Source organism: Ictalurus furcatus, chromosome 2 (assembly GCF_023375685.1).
Source record: "Ictalurus furcatus strain D&B chromosome 2, Billie_1.0, whole genome shotgun sequence".
Lineage (NCBI taxonomy): Eukaryota > Metazoa > Chordata > Actinopteri > Siluriformes > Ictaluridae > Ictalurus > Ictalurus furcatus.
Window position 1 is genome coordinate 12,843,353 of NC_071256.1, and position 18,449 is coordinate 12,861,801.

General features: G+C 39.9%; 2 protein-coding genes across 3 annotated transcripts; one reads left to right on the forward strand and one right to left on the reverse strand.

Annotated features, from left to right (window-relative positions):
- On the forward strand, positions 1 to 9,807 carry aldh3b1 (aldehyde dehydrogenase 3 family, member B1). 2 transcript variants are annotated; one of them, XM_053648655.1, is made up of 11 exons: positions 265 to 332; positions 3,251 to 3,302; positions 3,406 to 3,578; positions 3,662 to 3,772; positions 4,002 to 4,122; positions 5,308 to 5,393; positions 5,660 to 5,741; positions 5,876 to 6,268; positions 6,556 to 6,722; positions 8,808 to 8,907; positions 9,244 to 9,807. In XM_053648655.1, the coding sequence occupies exons 3-11, from the start codon at positions 3,417 to 3,419 to the stop codon at positions 9,441 to 9,443; spliced, it is 1,422 nt and encodes a 473-aa protein (XP_053504630.1). In that variant the 5' UTR covers positions 265 to 332; positions 3,251 to 3,302; positions 3,406 to 3,416; the 3' UTR covers positions 9,444 to 9,807. The 2 variants fall into 2 exon arrangements, with proteins under 2 accessions (XP_053504621.1, XP_053504630.1); XM_053648646.1 differs by lacking the exon at positions 3,251 to 3,302 and having other exon boundaries at positions 1 to 332.
- Positions 9,803 to 18,080, reverse strand: clpp (caseinolytic mitochondrial matrix peptidase proteolytic subunit). Its single transcript, XM_053648667.1, has 7 exons — positions 17,983 to 18,080; positions 17,640 to 17,741; positions 13,263 to 13,334; positions 13,059 to 13,155; positions 11,623 to 11,810; positions 11,433 to 11,538; positions 9,803 to 10,307 (listed from the first exon to the last, which is right to left on the reverse strand). Exons 1-7 carry the CDS (start codon positions 17,992 to 17,994, stop codon positions 10,081 to 10,083), a joined length of 804 nt encoding a protein of 267 aa, XP_053504642.1. The 5' UTR covers positions 17,995 to 18,080; the 3' UTR covers positions 9,803 to 10,080.
- Between the last annotated feature and the right edge of the window lie 369 nt (positions 18,081 to 18,449).

Sequence of the window (18,449 nt, forward strand, 5' to 3'; positions counted from 1 at the left end):
TTACTGTAATGAATCTGCACCTTTTTTCAGGATCACGTTACATGATACAGACCTACGACTGCACCGTGTTCTCTGTGTGTTTTTCTGGGACAGGGGAAATGTTTTGTCGTGTTTTAAGTGAATTTGTGTGTCTTCCTTCTGTGCTCGGGTGACAAACTTGACAAACTTGTTCTTTTTTTTCCCTCTTCTTCTTCTTCTCCTCCTCCTCACACACTGACACCCGGAAACACCTCAAGACTGAAACCGGCGGTTTCACAGCTCCAGAGCACTGATTTCACGAAGGCTTCACGAACTAGACTTGGTAAAGTTTTAGACTAAGCGTCACGACGAGTGTAAGTACGAATACTTTTTCACCTCATGAAGCTTGTTTTGTTTAAAAAAAAAAAAAAAAAAACTTGTTTGACTACAACGCGTCTGTTTCCGGCTGCTGGTGCGCGTGAAGCCTAACTTTACAGTGTAGCTCACATCACCATGGTGCTGTGACAAGAGCGTTTTATAGAGACAGTTACACATGAAGACGGTTACTGGCCGGGAATGTGATGATAGCCAGCCTTGATATGTGCTTAAGTCTTGATAAGCTTTCTGTAAAGAGGGGAAATATCACAGCACTGTGTTTGTGAAAGCTTTCTTGGAACCAGACATTTCACCATGTTACATGAAAGTTACAGCCACTAACAGGGTTATACTTAACCAGTTCATTTGTTGTTGTTGTTGTTGTTGTTGTTTGTTTGTTTGTTTGTTACAAAAAGAAGTACATACCCTGCTGAAAAAACAAACAAACAATAGAAACTATGACAGAAATTCAAATGGTTTCCACTACAAATACCATTACAAACCATCAGCTAACCATTAAAACCATCACTATATTATAGGTCCTTAATGGATACCATTAAGGACCTTAATGGTTTCTGTTGTTGTTGTTGTGTTTTCTTCAGCAGGGTAGGTAAAGTTTGTCACGACAGTCTGAAAGTTTGAAACTATTTCATAAGCTTCAATGGTTTGAAGTTGAAAGAAAGAAAGGGCGACTGACAGAGAGAGAGATAAATGGTTACTGGTAGAGAGATAGGTGACAAATAGAGTGAGACAAGTAGAACGTCAGATGGAGTGAGCGAGTGACACAAGTAGATAGATGGAGAGAGTGTTATTAGTAGGAGTGAGAGTGATACAGAAATATATGCAGGGTAGATTGATAAAGAAATATGGAGCGAGAGAGAGAGTGTGGAGAACGCACTACTGGTAGATTGATAGAGAGATGGATGGAGAGAGTGTGGCATTGATCGATAGATAGATGAATTGAGAGTCTGTTACAGGTACACTGACAGAGGGAGAGATACATAGATGAAGTGAGAGTCTCTGTTACAGGTACACTGACAGAGGGAGAGAGAGATAGATAGATGGATAGATAAAGTGAGAGTCTCTGTTACAGGTACACTGACAGAGGGATAGATGGATAGATGAAGTGAGAGTCTCTGTTACAGGTACACTGACAGAGGGATAGATGGATAGATGAAGTGAGAGTCTCTGTTACAGGTACACTGACAGAGTGAGAGGGAGAGAGGAGGGGCTTCAGGCTGTGTGCACACAGGTGTGTGAGAGTTTTGATAGTTGGAGTTTCAGTCATGAACATTCTGAACCAGACTCTGGTCATTCCGTCATCGTAAGTCTATGGGAGTTTTTGGGAATTTGCAATGAGTGAAAACAACAACAACAACCACCAAACAAACAAAAACCCAGATTGAAACTTCAGAACAGGCTGAAGGTCAGTGGCTAGTTTGGTGCATGTAACTTGAAAGCTCTAGGAGGAGTTGCGTTTAGTATTTGGAGTCTCATAATAATAATAATAATAATAATAATAATGATAAGAAGAAGAAGAAGCAGCTTCTGTGGCCAAACATCCCCATAGGTTTTGCAGTGTGTCTGAGAGGACGTAAGCGATCCTTGGTTATTCAGCATACGTTTTGTGTCAGGTTGTACATTGTGACACGTAAACTTGAACATCTCAAATCAGATTTTTTTTCAGTGTTTGTATGCTTTAAGATCACTCTCCACTGGAACTAAGCAGTCTAGCCCAAACACGTTCCAGCATGACAACGCAAGGTCCATACCAGCATAGTTTGCCACAGTTGGTGAGGAAGAACCTGAGTGTCCTGCACTGAGCTCTGACCCTCAACCCCACTGAACACCTTCAGGATGAACTGGAACACCAACTGCACCCCCATTCCTCCTCGCCCCCATGTCAAGACCAAACTTCAATAAAGCTCTTGTGGATGAACGAGCACAAATCCCCACAGCCACACTCCAAAATCTAGTGGAAAGCCTTCCCAGAAGAGTGGAGGCTGTTGTAACAACAAAGTAGGGGTCTTCTGAAAAACTCGATCCCTTACCTACATGTTTCTTCAAACAGATTATTCCAGAAGTAATCAAACCCCTTCTATCCATCCATCCATCCATCCATCTTCTATACCGTTTATCCTCTTCAGGGTCACGGGGAAACCCCTTCTAAAAATATTCAATTCTTCCCTTAGTACTGGCTACGTAAAGTCATTTAAACTAGCAGTTATTAAACCCCTGATTAAAAAAACCTGACCTCGACCCCTGTCAATTGTCCAGCTATAGGCCAACATCACATCTCCAGTCTTTATCTCCAAGATCTTACAAAAGTTTGGTGTTCCTCAAGGTTCTGTTTTAGGCCCACTGCTTTTTCTTTATAGACGCTACCTCTGGGTCAAATTATTCGTAAACATGGAAGGGTTACGAGGCCATGACTCGGGCCTCGGCAGACAAGGATACAGTCAGGCTCACGGTGTCAATGCAGCTGAAAGACCTCAGGGTTGATTTGGGCCTCTGTTGTCAGTGATGCCTTTAACCAGATACAGTTTCCATTCTCCTGTCTGGCTCAGTCTCTCTTCTTCCTCTTCTGCAAGCCACTGAAATTCTTTGTATATTCTGGCTTGAATCGATACAGCTCTGGACCATTTCGAAAAAGAATTATGTTACTTGACAGCTTGACAGTTCTTCCACTCCAGTCTTAACAAAGCATGTTTTCATGGAGTTTGCATTGTGCACAGGGGTATTGTCATACTGGAACATGTTTGGGCCCCTTAGTCCCAGTGAAGGGAAACTGTAATGCTACAGCATACGAGGATATCCTATACAATTGTGTGCTTCAAACTTGACTAACAGATTTGGAGAAGAACCAGATATGGGTGTGATGGTCAGGTATCAACAACCTTTTTGTTGTTGGTTGTAGGTAGTGCAAGCTAACATCAATCTCATCAAAGCTGAAGTGTCATGATGTAGCAGTGAGTTCTTTTGTGTTTCACAGATTCTGAGATCTGGTCGTAACACAAGATTGTTTAGGAAGTTCAACCTCACTTTGTCTTCCACTGGTTTTCTCTTTCCAAGGTGTGCTTGAAATGGAAAGTCAGAAGCAGGTGATCGAGAGACTTAGGGCTGCGTTCCGGTCCGGCACGACCGTACCCCTCCATTTCCGTCTCACTCAGCTGGAGGCTCTGCTGTCTTTACTAGAGGATAATGAGGCACAGATCTTGGAGGCGTTGCATAAAGACCTCACCAAGGTACATGCACACGCATACACACCATGCATACACTTTCTAATGGCTGCTCAGGTCCACCATAATCATCTCGGATGTTTCTGCAGCCCAAGTTTGAAGCAGTGATGTCAGAAATCGACTTGGTGGCCAACGAGCTTCGTTATACCATCTGTAACTTGGAAGCCTGGTTGCAGCCGAGCTATGTGGGCAAAAACTTGGTAAGTAATGTGCATGGTGTAACTTTTGAGTGATGGATTTTGCTTCTGCTTTTGTCTTTTTTTTTTTTCCTGTTCAAACAAGCACCAAAGCTACAGAACCAAACCAATAGTGAAATGCTTCCGTCATGACCAAGTTAGATATTTTCCAGGTGTTATTGCACAGCATTAAGTACATTAGCGACATGTCTGTGTTTCTCTCTCTCTCCCATTTTCTTTGCTTGTATTTTAGGCAACAAAACTAGATGACTGCTTTGTACGCAGAGAACCATTAGGCGTTGTTTTGATCATCGGCGCATGGAACTATCCTCTCCAGCTCATTTTAGCACCATTGATTGGTGCTATTGCTGCAGGTAGACATACAGGGTTTTTTTCCCCCCTAGAAGTTGTATAGATTATAAAGGGAAACTCTTTTCAAATATTTTTTTAAGGGAAAATTACATTTACATTTATTAATTTAACAGATGCTTGTATAGAAAGTGACCTATAAATTGATCTTAGCACTTAAGGGTTAAAACCCTCTAGTGCTTATAAATTTACACACCCCTTGCAGAATCTGCAAAAATGTTAATTAAAAAAAAGAGGGATCATTAAAATTGCATTTTGTTTATTTATTTAGTTCTGCCCTGAATAAGCTGTTTCACATAACAGATGTTTACATATAGTCCACAAGATGCAATAATAGCTGAATTTACACAAATGATCCAGTTCATAAGTTTACATATGCTTGATTATTAATACTGAGTGTCGTTACTTGGATGATCAACGACTGATGGTCAAGAGGGTAACATGATATATTAAGAGCCAGGGGGGTGTAAACTTCTGAACAGGATGATCGGTGTAAATTATTGTTTAAATATTTTATATATATATATATATATATATATATATATATATATATATAATTTCATTTAGTACCACCCTTCAGAAGTTACATTAGATGTTTAAATGTTTCCAAGAAGACGAAATAATAACAATTTACACCAATCATCCTGTTTGAAAGTTTATACCCCCCCCAATCATGTTACCTTCTTAAGCATCAGGGAATGTTTGCACCTTTTGTAATAGTCGTGTACGAGTCCCTCAGTTGTCCTCAGTGTGAAAAGATGGATCTTAATCATATAGTCACTGATGGAAAGGGGTCAAATATACAGAAGATGCTGGAAAAGTAAAGAATGTGTAGGACCTGGAGGATTTTTCTGCAGAACAGTGGGCAGTTTAACTGCTCAGGATAAACAAGGGACTCATGAAAACTATCACAAAACATAAACACAGTCACTGATCATCCAGGTAACGACACACAGTATTAATAATCAAGCGTATGTAAACTTTTGAACTGGTTCATTTGTGTAAATTCAGTTATTATTGCGTCTTGTGGACTACATGTAAACATCTGTAATGTGAAATACCTGATTCAGGGCAGGACTAAAAAAAAACAATGCAATTTTTATGATCCCTCTTTTTTTAAATTATTAACATTTTGCAGATTCTGCAAGGCGTATGTAAATTCATGAGCATAACTGTATTTTATTGCGTAGGCAACTGTGCTGTTCTGAAGCCCTCAGAAATCAGTCAAGCAACCGAGCAACTCCTCTCAGAGCTAATACCAAAGTACCTGTCTCAGGTAAGGCCATTTTGTTTTTGAATTTCTTACACTAAAGCTTACTACCAAAGATGACTAATGAGTCACTGCACTTACTTTAGTTTATCCAGGACTCTTTTGAATGATAAAAAAAATTATTTATAGAATAAAATTGCAGTAACTCAAGACTGGCCTTTCTCAACCTTCTGCTGACAATTGAGCAACATTTCATTTAGTACATGCTTTAGCTCTCTGTACAACTTTCATGTTTGTTCCACGACTCTGGACTTTTTCAATTGCTCGGTCAGGAATGCTTCGCTGTTATTTGTGGAGGAGCAGAGGAAACCAAATTATTGTTGCAGAACAGATTTGATCACATTTTCTACACAGGTAGGTGTGAGCCACTGTAAGACCGATGGTTTTTTTTTTTGTTTGTTTTTGTCTTTATAAAAACTGGTTAGACTGATTCATTGACATTGTGACTCCTTTCTCATTTTCCTTAAATCCCCTTGACTTTCGATCAGGCTCTCAGGCGGTGGCACGAAAGATCCTGCAGGCAGCCGCAGTGCACCTCACCCCAGTCACTCTGGAGCTGGGTGGGAAATGCCCATGCCTCATTTACGGCCGCGTAGACATCAAGACTGCCGCAAAGAGGCTTGTATGGGCCAAGTTTTTCAATGCAGGGCAGAGCTGTGTGGCACCAGATTATGTTCTGTGCACAGCAGAGATGCGAGATGCACTAATTCCCATGATTATAGAAGCCTTGCAGAGCTTCTATGGGCCTCAGATTCAGGAGAGCCCAGACTACGGCCGAATTGTCACTGATAGACACTGGAACAGACTCATGGAGCTCCTGGAAAAGTCTCAAGGAAAGGTGGTTATAGGAGGAGAAGGTGTGAAAGAGGACAAATACATCGGTGAGAAAGTATGAGCTGGGGAGTGTGGAAATAATCATTTCTCTAATTTATACCGTTTTGTTTGCAGTCATGGTTTATTGATTTTATTTGTATGAATCTCAGAAAACTGATTGAGGCAGACCCTTATTTGCAAAGGACGTGAGGTACTTCAAAAAGTAGACGGTAGCAATGGAAACCTAAAAGCTAATAATAGGAAAATGAAATAGAAAAAAAAAAAGCCCGGCTAGATTCGTACTGCAATTTTATTGCTGATCTGTCTTATCATCCTCCTCTCTTCCTGTCTCCAGCTCCAACAGTGACTGTGGACTTGCCAGAATCAGACGCTCTAATGCAAGAGGAAATTTTTGGCCCCATTCTTCCCATCATCACTGTGGAGTCTCTAGAGCAAGGCATCCGTTTCATCAACGAGAGAGAGAAGCCACTGGCACTCTATGTTTTTTCTGATCAGTCTCAGGTAGGAAGCCAGGACACTTCCAGACCTTTTGACTGAATATGAGCTGAAAAAAGAAGGGAAATTCACCTTATTACACAGATATACACCCAGTTGCCAGATTATTAGAGAAAGGTATCTTATACCTACCATTATTAGATATCATACATGTGCACTTTTGTAGGTATACAATAGATACAGATGCATAACCGCCCATTTATTGCTTAAACCAGCAGTGGCGCTGAGATGAAAATCTTAGCTGTGCATGATCATGCACACACCATGTTAGTGCCCCTGCCATGGAAAGAATGATCCACAACCTAAATAATATCTGCTGATAAATTGTGCATATTGTACCTATATGGAAAGAGTACCTGATAAAATAGCCAGTGAATGTAAATATAAGCCACATGTATAAACTGGAAACTGTGTACAATCGAAGTCAAATGTTTACATACACCTGGGCTAAAAATATTCAATCTCATTTTTTCACAACTCCAAACATGTTATGATAGATTTCATTTGGCAAAGCAAATGGGGGCATCTACTTTGTTCACATCAGAGGTCGTTTAAAAACACTCGATTCACTATATCAAAATTCCAATGGCTCAAAGGTTTCCATGCATCTGTATGAACGAAATATACAAACTTTGGGACCACACTGACACTGCATCGTTCAGGAAAGAGCCACATATTTTGGTCCAAAAGGTTGAACTGAACCCAAAGACGACAACAAAGAAACTGGTGAAAGGAGTTTGGAGGCATCAGGTACCAAAGTATGTACATCCACCATTAAAAGAGTACTACATCGTCATGCCTTGAAAGGCTGTTGTGCAAGGAAGAATCCCTCACTCTAAAGCCAGACTGAAAATTTGCAGGTGATCAGCATCCTTTTGGAGGAGTACTCTCTGGTCACATGAAACAAAATGGAACATAATCATCAGCACTTTGTACGGCATAAAAAGGGTAGCTTTTATTCCAAAAGAACAACATCTCAATGATGAAGCATGGAGGTGGCAGCAGCATCAAGTTCTGGGGTGTTTTATTGGAACAGGGACTGGTGCACTTCCCAAACAAAAGGTATCACGAGGAAGGAGGATCATCTAGAAATAGTGACGCAAGACATCAAGCTAGAAAGTCTAAAACCTGGTCGCAACTGGGACTTCCAGCAGGACAATGATCATTGACATACCTCCAAAGTTGTAACAAAATGATTTAAAGACAACAAAGTGAACGTTTTGGCCATCACAAAGCCCTGACCTGAATAACATAGAACATTTTGGGCACTGGACTTAAAAAGTATGATTTGAGGAATGAGCAAAACGTCTGGCCAAGTATTGTGAGAAGCTTGGCAATGCCACCAAATGAGTGACCCATTCAAAATCTGATCTTGTAAATAAAAGCTGAAACGAATCTCTCTTTTAGAGATTATTTTGACATGATTTCTTCTTGAAATAAAGTTGACTGAGTTGTGAAACGTTGAGTTCGAATGTCTTTACCCTCAGTGTATGTGAACTTCTGGCCTGAACTGTATGTGTACAGTATGTGTACTTATACCACGGCATTACTGAATTCTCAAATCTGATTGGTCAGATGACGATCATTTTTCTATAACAGTATTTCCAGCTGCAGACCAAATCACGAGTTCATATTAATACGCTCGATCTAATGCGTCATCGCTATATACGTTATTATTTCTAGAGTAACTTACACAGGGAATTACACGTGTACCCTCCACAAAGTGTAATTGTGAAATGTTATTTAACAAGGAAAAATGTATAATCGTTGATATTGCGAAATTTTCTCGAAGGAGACGTTTAACATTTATGGAAGGAGTCTCCAGTGTCAGCACTTTTTCAGTGTTTGCTGTTTCTCAGTAAAGAGTGGAGAGGAGGTGAAGGAATGACTTATTATAACTGCTATAATGTGTTAATAGGAACCAAGTTGCTTCGAGGAAGTTCCACTATCTAAAATGTAACTACAAATTGATTTAAAAGAAAGAAAGAATTTTGCGTGGCAAATTTTTGTGGTGTAAGAGGAATAAAACAATTTGGGCATGATGTTACTGGACAATAATCAACTTCGACATAATCAACAATTTGTTCCCAGGTGGTGAATACCGTATTGGAGCAAACCACCAGCGGAGGGTTTTGTTCAAATGACGGAATAGTTCACATGACACTTCCTGGTTTGCCTTTTGGAGGAGTTGGTAAGTGTGCAACTGTCATAGACCACAGTGTATCAATTGTGCTGTATTTATCCATATGTTTTGGATTCCCATAGACACAGGTCATCTCTTTAGATCTCTTTACAATTGTAAATGTGAATTAAAATATTCAGTATATGTATCAAAATTATTAGCTATATAAATTGAACCACATAAAAAGTTTCTTCCCGTTTGCTGAATAATTTCTTCTACTTAAAAAAAAAAAAAAAAAACATATAAAAGGTAATGAATAGGTAATGACTCAGATAGGATATGACTTATGTATACAAGGCATACTAAAGATCTTTTGTTAACCTTAATCCCAACTGGCATGTTCAGGTGCAAGTGGGATGGGCAGCTATCACGGCCGCTGGGGCTTTGAGACGTTCAGCCACAGACGTGCGTGTATGCTGCGAGGCTGGGGACTCGAGCGCATCGGCGCGTTACGTTATCCCCCATACCAAGAGTCGAACCTGGGCTGGCTGCGCTGGGCCACGCAACTCAAAAAGAAGGGCTGGGGAGGGTGCAGTGTCATGTGACTCTGGTCCTGTTTGGTTTTAACAGTAACTTATTTTCTTGCTTGGTCAATGGAAGGAAACCAAGCAAACAAAAAGCATTCAAGAAATAAAAGCTATGCACTCTTTGTGTGCTGCACTCTGTGGAATTCAAATGACACTTTTCTTCTTTCTTCCCTTATTTACTTTCTATTAGATAACAGTCTTTCAAGGGTTACGCACCCTGCATTACAGTGTCCCAATTAAAAGTAAATGTTACATGTATTCAAACTAATGTTACATATAGCATCATGTAAATAATCAGTCAAAAGTACATGAATTTGCATTTGTGTCCTTGTGTGTTTATACTTTTCAACTATCTTTCAAAATAAAACCCTATACATGTCAAGTTGTTTTTATTGGTGATCCTGATTGGTAAAAATCACAAGGCTTTTTGTACATCACATATGAGTAAGATAAAGTCCCATAGTGTTATGGGACTTTACAAGCTTACAAGTGGGACTTGTACTTGTCCATAATGGTTTGACTTCATGTTGTCAGTATTTACTGTCCCAGGCTGAGGCTTGATCAGTACAGTGTGATACACACAACACAGGCTCACATTTGTATATCAGACAGACAGTACCAGTGGCTGAGCCCAATCACTGACCGGTACGCCACGTCACGGTTCAGGTTTGTAAGAAGAAGGTGGACTGGCCCCAGACTGGGCCAATTCTGAGACTGAGGGTTCGGAGGGGGTAGAGGGGCTGGCTGAGGTGGTTGGTTGCTTCTGGACCAGCTCTGGCTCATCTTGCCCAGCCTGGGGAGGGTGGACCAGGACCCTGTCAATGATCCCAAAGTCTTGCGCCTCCATAGGACTCATGTATCGGTCTCTCTCCATCACGCTCTCTGTGGAGGAAGAACAAATGTCCAAGGCAAAGCTATCAGGTAAATGTGTCTGAAAGTGCTTAATCATTCAGGAACATTAGTGAATGACTAGTAAGAGTAAGTCATGACATCAAGACTTTTTCAGCAGAACTCACGAAGCACAGTGCAGCTTGAATCTGGCCTCTCACTAGAACATAGGTCTACTCGCATGTCTCAACTTACTAATGAATAAAAGATCAACACAGTGCTTTGGATAAGTATTCACCCCCTTGAACTTTTCCACTTTTGTAGTGTAAAAACCTGGAACTGAAAATGTTTCTCCTTGGGATTATATGTAAACTATGGAAGACTGGAGAGAAGAAAGCCATTACTGAAAAGGAAAAACAAACAAACAAACAAAAAAAAACTCCCCTGTTGGAGACCCACCAAACCTTTTAAATTTTTGGCCTTGGCACAAAGTGCTACGTTTGCTGGAATACTCAACACAGCATCCCCACAGTGAAGCACAAGGTGGTAGCATCATGTTGTGGTCATGCTTCTCATCGGGCACTGGAAAACTTGTCAGGATTGAGAGGGAAGTTGGATTGAGTCATATACAGGGGAATCCTAAAAGAAAACCTGTTCCCGTTTGCAAGAGAGTTGAGACTGTGGCATAACTCGTGACATAACAGAACAATGGCACATACTGCCAAAGCTACACTGGATGATCGAGTGGCCCGGTTAAAACTCAGACCTCGATACGGTTAAGAATCAGTGGAAAGACTTGAAAATTGCTGTTCACCAACAGTCTCTATCTAATCTGACAGAGGCTGAGCAATTTTGTCAAAATGGGCAAAAAATATCGGGATCCAGATGTGCAAAGCTAATTGAGGCATACTCCAGAAGACTTGTAATTGTAGCCAAAGTGGTTGTATCAGGGGGATAAATACCTATGCAACCAACAAGTGTCTTCTTTTTGGTTAATTAACCTTTGTTTCACAATTAAAAACAAACAAACATGGAAAAGTGGGGGAAAAAAGTGCAAAGCACAGTAAATACTGTCCTAAGCAGTAACTTTCTCTGTACACTTCATAGGCATCGGGATATATATTTTTCTTTTCAATATACAGCGTGATATGCTACAAGCCTTCTTCACAAAAACAGTACCTATAGTTTCCAGAGGTTGCCCTGTATGTTTACTGTAGATGTTGTTAATCTGTCTCTTAAGCTTGAGAATCTCCTCGGCCTGGATGGCGATGTCTGTTGCTTGACCCTGAAATCAATCAATCAGAAAGTTTTAAGATGCTCCCAAAAACAAACAATTAAAACACTGTACGAGTCCCATTGTTTTTCATACCCTGGCCCCTCCAGAAGGCTGGTGCACCATTATGCGTGCGTTGGGCAGCGAGTGCCTCATACCCGCAGTGCCCGCAGCCAGCAGTAAGCTGCCCATGCTAGCAGCCTGGCCTACACACCATGTAGAGATCGGGTTGAGGATGTACTGCATAGTGTCATAGATTGCCAGCCCTGCTGTAACCACACCACCTACATGTAAATGAGAGAAATTAAATAAACAAGTAGAACACAAGGCAAACAGGTCTAGTTCTTCTTGTTTCTAATTTGCCTTAACATACATTTCAAACAGGAAGGAAGATATTGAAAAAAAAAAACAACCCCAAACTATTACAGATATTTGACCTTGCTGTGACCTCGGCCCTGTTTGGCTCAATTCCAAAATGTAATCAGTTCATCTCAATCGTTCTTGAGACAACTGCGCTAACGAGAATCTCTGACGCACGCAAGGACGCTTACAGAACATAAAAGGATGCAAGAATTACTGATGTGTTCCTGGAAAACCAGAATTTGAGCAGAATTAAATATTCAAATCCAGGTCCCCTTTTTTGGTTTTCTTTGATGAAATGGTCCATCTATCCAAATGACTTATTCAGCAGCTGAGAGCAAAAGTTTGCATCCCCATGGTTTATGAATGGTGGGGGAACAGTAAATATACTTCTAATTTTGGAGTTTAAATAAGTGTCTACTTAAAGCTGTTTTATTTATTAGCTTGCTAGCTAAGTGTATTTTCTTCATGAACGCTTTGATCAAGTTGTTGGTCATGTGCCATAGCGAAATGAGTTCCTAAATGGTCTAAATACTAGCTGTGAAATGATCTACGACACACACGCAACATTATTTACACTGTAGAGATGGAAGCGGACAAATTTAGCTGACGGAACAAAATCTGCTAAATTAATCTGTGTTTATTTAATATAACAGTGATCAGCCAAATGAAGAGCAAAGCTGAGGCTCCTGTTTGTCAAATACTGTGACTGAATTTTACCTCACGAGAAGAGACTAGAGAGACTGATATGGATGATGATGCTGAACAGAGTGATTGCTTTCCATCACAAGCTTATACTCTTTGCTTAAGTGAGTGGGTCATATATATTACATACATATTCTGTATTACAGGGGTAACGTTAAATGTCAAATGAAATGCTAATTAAATCAATATAGAGCAGTTAGAGCCTTTAGAAAAGAAGTGTTTTGGTGTCTTAATTTGTTTTTCTTCTTCCAATTCTGGAGCTAAACCAGACTGAATAATGCTTGAACTTGATGTGCAAAAGAGAACTGTATTTCAGTTCAGGAAATCACACCATTTTCAAAATTTGATATAGGAGGAAATGTCCAAATTTCACAATGTGAAGAACGGGGAACGATCTTGGTTTTATCATTCGGGTACGCAAACTTTTGCACTCGATTGTACATATACTGATGACCAAAGTGTCTTACCAGGACTGTTGATGTACATGTGAATAGGCTTGTTGTTGCTCTCTGACTGAAGGAAAAGCAGCTGTGCGATCACCAGACTTGCCACCGAGTCATCGATCTAAAAGCGGGGACAGAAAAGAGAGTGGACAAATGGGATCAGGAGAGTTTGTTTTTTTTAAAAATGAGAATCTTCCTTAGACTCATGTAATGTTTGGAGATACTTACTGGACCCATTACACAGATGATTCTCTCCCTCAAAAGGCGCGAGTAGATATCGTATGCACGTTCCCCTCGGCCCTGAGAAATGAAGGAAAGAGTTGATGCTTGATCTAAAAGAAATCCGACTGATCTAAAGCAAATACTTGTATATACGGCAGAACTCATAGTGAGTTGAGGAGGCCATCCTGGGTTTCCCCAGATTTGAAGGGGTGTTTTCTTTGTTTTTTCCTTGATGGAGGTTGGGAATTACGAGTTACATCCTGTAGCTGAATGCAGCATTATCCCTCACTACATCTCTAAATGTCTAATGAGAGTGATGCAGCGGTGCTTTAATCTCTTAATCTGTCCACGTGGATCACCTCCTCATCTGTAAACTCTGCTCAAACAGTTCATCACAACAAATCAGAACATCACAAATATTTCAGCATGAATACAGTCCCCTCCAAAACTATTGGAACATCGAGGCCAATTGATTTGTTTGTGCTATACACCAAAAACATTTGGGTTTGAGATCAAAAGAAGGATATGAGATGAGTGTTTAGGATTTCAGCTTTTATTTCCTCGTATTTACATCTAGATGTGTTAAACATAAAACATTTTGTATTTAATATTTATATATAACATAACAACATAACAATATAACAACACTTAATATTTGGTTGCATATCCCTTGCTTACAGTAACGGTATCAATCCTGTGACTCATTGACACCACCAAATTGTTGGTTTCTTCTTCTGTGATGCTTCTCCAGGCTTTTACCACAGTTTCTAATCAGTTGTTGTTTGTTTCAGGGAGGGTTTCCCATTCAGTCTCTTCTTCAGGAGGTGAAATGCTGCTGAACTGGGTTAAGGTCTGGTGATTGACTTGGCCAGTCTAAAATCTTCCACTTTTTCTCCCTGATAAAGTCCTTTGTTGTGTTGGCAGTGTGCTTTGGATTATTGTCTTGCTATCTTTCTTTTTCAGGACATTCCAAATTGTTGTATTGGCTACACCCAATTTTTTGCAATGTCTCTGATAGATTTTCCCTCTTTTTTCAGCTTCAAAATGGCTTGCTTTTCTCCCATAGACAACGCTCTGATCTTCATGTTTTAACAACAAACGCAGTCTTCAGAGGTGAAACTGAAGGCTAAACCCAAGAGTAGACGTTCAGAGCTATTTACTGTTTAAACAATCAATTTAACAGGACACAGCTGGGTAACAAGAAACATCTGTCAGTCACATGTTCCAATATTTCTGCTCACCTACAAATCGGGTGATCTGATACAAAATGTGCTATGTTCTATGTCGTGAAAAAATAAGTATTGAAGTTGTTGTTGGCTTTTTTGACATATTTGGACAAGCAAGCATTTGAACCTCTTTGAAACCGTGCCTATTTATAAAGGTGATACACTATTAAATGGCACATAAAACTGACATTTTGTAGTAATTTTCACAATTTAAATTAACCCCCCCCCCCCCCAAAAAAAAACCCAGATCAGTCACATGGAAAAAATAAGTACACCCCACATTTATCCCACCTTCAAATTTATCACACCACAAAATTAAAATCAGGTGTTGAAGATCGGGTGTCAGTGATTAGAACCTGCTTAGGGAGTGCAGGTGGAACCGGTCTTTTTTATACCCCTCTCATATCTAATGTCTGGTGTTCTCTTTGTTATTGAGGTGTGTGGTGTCATCATGCCAAGATCTAAAGAGTTCTGTAAGGCCTTCAGAAAAAAGGTTGTGGATGCCTATGAGTCTGGCAAGGGATTTAAGAAGATTTAAAAATACATCATTCCACTGTAAGGAAAATCATCTACAAGTGACGCAGATTTCAAACGACTGCCACTTAGTCCAGGACTGACTGTCCCAGCAAATTCAGCCCGAGAGCAGACCGTCTGATGCAAAAAGAATTCACCAAAAACCCCAAAATTTAGACACAGGACCTGCTAGTAAGTCTTGCAACCGTTTGTGTCAAAGTGCATTGCACAAATTTGACCTGCATGGGAGGCGTGCCAGGAAAAGGCCCTGCGACTAACTCTTTGCCTATATGCTCATTGGCAAACTGCTGTCTTGCAAAGCAAGACAGCAGTTTGCCAATGAGCATATAGGCAAAGATCAGGCCTTTTGGAATAATGTGCTCTGGACAGATGAATCAAAGATTGAGTTGTTTGGCCACAGTAACAGCAGACATGTTTGGCACTGACCAAAGAGCTTTTTAGGAGAAGCACCTCATACCAACTAGAGCTGCAACAACTAATCAATAATAATCGATTATGAAAATCGTTGTCAACGAATGTCGTTATCGATTAGTCGGTCTGCGTTTACTCAATAGTTACTTCTGTTCCGAAAACACGCTCCGGAGAGTAAATAATAAAGTTGTGTCCCAAATGACGTCCTATACACTATACACTGTGCACTCTACCGTCTAGTGCAGCGTTTCCGCCGACCCCTAGTGGTCAGTGGTGTAATTGCAGGGGGTCCGTAGGAAAGTTTTTACATAATATTGGATATTTTTTGTTAAATGTATCAAAATATATTACAAATGAAATGATAATTTGCAAAAACCTATGAGTGGTAGACAAGTTCAAGTGTCGCATTAATTGATAAAATAAACAAAAGATAATTCAGAGAGTCAAATTATATGTCACACCAACAATAAAATGTAATTGAACCTGGTATTTGTACCAATCCCTGGGGAATGACAGGTTATACCAATCAACCAGGGATTCCTAGGACTGTAGAATTCTGTGCTTTTTGTGCATCCATAAAAAGTAATGCATATTATATATATATATATATATATATATATATATATATATATATATATATATATATATATATATATACACACACACACATACACACACATACATACATACACACATATATATATATAATATATTATATATGTAATATTATATATGTATTTATGTATTACTTTTTATAGATGCAAAAAAAAAAGCACTGAATTAACTACAGTCCTAAATTATTAATATATATTCTGGTGTGTGTGTGTGTATTGGGTTCTTTACTGTCTTATATAATTGGACAAACAGTTGTGTAAAGTTTTAGTCTTACATTTATATTTGTAACACTATTTATTTTAAATAAATGAAAAAATGGTACTGGAAGTTTGCCCCCGTCCGATTAATCGAAAAAATAATCAGTCAACTAATCGATTATGAAAATAATCGTCAGGTGCAGCCCTAATACCAACTGTGAAGCACAGTGGTGGAAATGTTATGGTTTGGGGTTGCTTTGCTGCCTCAGGGACTGAACAGCTTGCATTCATTGATTCAACTATGAATTCTGCATCAAATCAAAGAGTGCTTGAAGATAATGTGAGACCATCTGTCCAAAAATTGGAACCTTTTCAACAGGATAATGATCGTAAGCACACTAGCAAATCCACCAAGGAATGGCTCAAAAAGAAATGGCGGGTTATGCAATGGCCGAGTCAAAGCCGGGATTTGAATCACAGTGAATGTTGTGGGGGGGATTTGAAACGGGCAGTACATGCAAGAAAACCCTCAAACATCTTGCAACTGAAAGAATATTGCATGGAAGAGTGGTCAAAAATCCCAGCAAGCCTGGTGGACAATAATGCAAAACACCTACAGGAAATTATTTCTTCTAAAGGGAGCAATACTAGCTTCTGAGGCCAAGGGTGTACTTTTTCCACTGAAGAATATCGCATCTATTGACATTACTGTTGAATAAATGATTCAAAAAGCTAATTTTCCTTGTGGTTTTGTTAATCACTGAGGCACTGTTTCAAAGATGAGCAAATGTTTGCTTGTCCAAATATGTCAACAAAAAAAGCGCCAACAATTTCCATGGGGTGTACTTATTTTTTCACATGAAGAATGACCTGACTTGTGGGGGGAAAGTCCTCATTCTTGACGCGATGCCAGTGCTAGATCCCGACACTTCTACTGCTGTGGCTCCTCTCACCCCTCACTCCTGCCTGATTCATCCTTCTAATGACCTACATTTGTTTAACGCATTCTTCACTTCCCCCCCCCCTGCGATTCGCTTTTGGCATCACTGTTGTGCAGGATTCCATGTAGATACCCTAAACAAACTTTTCTCTTTTTATAATCCTACCAGAATACTGCAGACGTGTACCTAAAAACTGCTGCTGTAATTACTAAGACCCTGAGCATCATCTCAACACACTTCCAGGTGTCACCCGGAAGAGGATGACTTCCTGTCAAGGTTGTCTTCCTCACGTCTTCTCGGGGAGTTTTTCCTTGGCACCGTAGCCCCTGGGTGGTTCATTTGGGATCTACATTTACATTCTGTAAAGCTGCTTTGTGTCGATAATAAACCGCTGTACAAATCAAACTTTTAAGACATTTAAGCAGACATTTCAGTGTGAGTGGACTGAAACAGACTTACTGTCTGTTCCACAACGATGGGAATGAGAGGATTTCTCCACTGCGCGCTGAGATGAAATGACCGCGTGCTCTTCAGTGCAGATACACTACAGTGCAACACCCTCTGAAAAACACAGGGAGATTTCAGGGTCACAGTTTTAATAATAATATTAATAATAGTAATAATAATAATAATAATGCCTGTATAAATGTTTCGAGTTGCAGCTCTAATGACTTCTAACTGCTGTTCAGTCGGTCGTTAAAACGCGTATCGCGTTATAGCGTTGATGCTACACGACAACACAAACACATAAGCGATTATGTATTCGTACAAACTCAGATATTCATAATAAGTTTATACTTACTCGTAATAACATGATGTTTATAAAGTGCAAAACCTGTCCGTTTGACCCAACCACCTGCCCCGGATGTAATTCTTTTGACCTGGCACGTGACGATGCAAAGTTAAAATCTTGAGCGCTAGATGGCATTAATGCTAGTTTAACTACGCGTACGTATACGCGTACGCGAGATGGCCGCCGCGCGTATCCTGCGTCGCCTGTGCACGTTCTAAGAAATGAACGAGTCCACGTGGTGCAACGCTAACGTCAAACAGTGGAGGAAGTGCAGCACCACGTGACACCGTGTCCTCAAACACTTTCAATGTTTTCATTTTCTGTATTAAAACACAAATTCTCGGACTCAGTACGTTGTTAATTGATTTATTATTTATACATAAACTCAAAATTATACGCAAGAACCCTCTACTGTCAATTTTGTGATAGATTATAATTCTTATGTCTATGGTGCACAAAAAAATCGTTGAAAATGC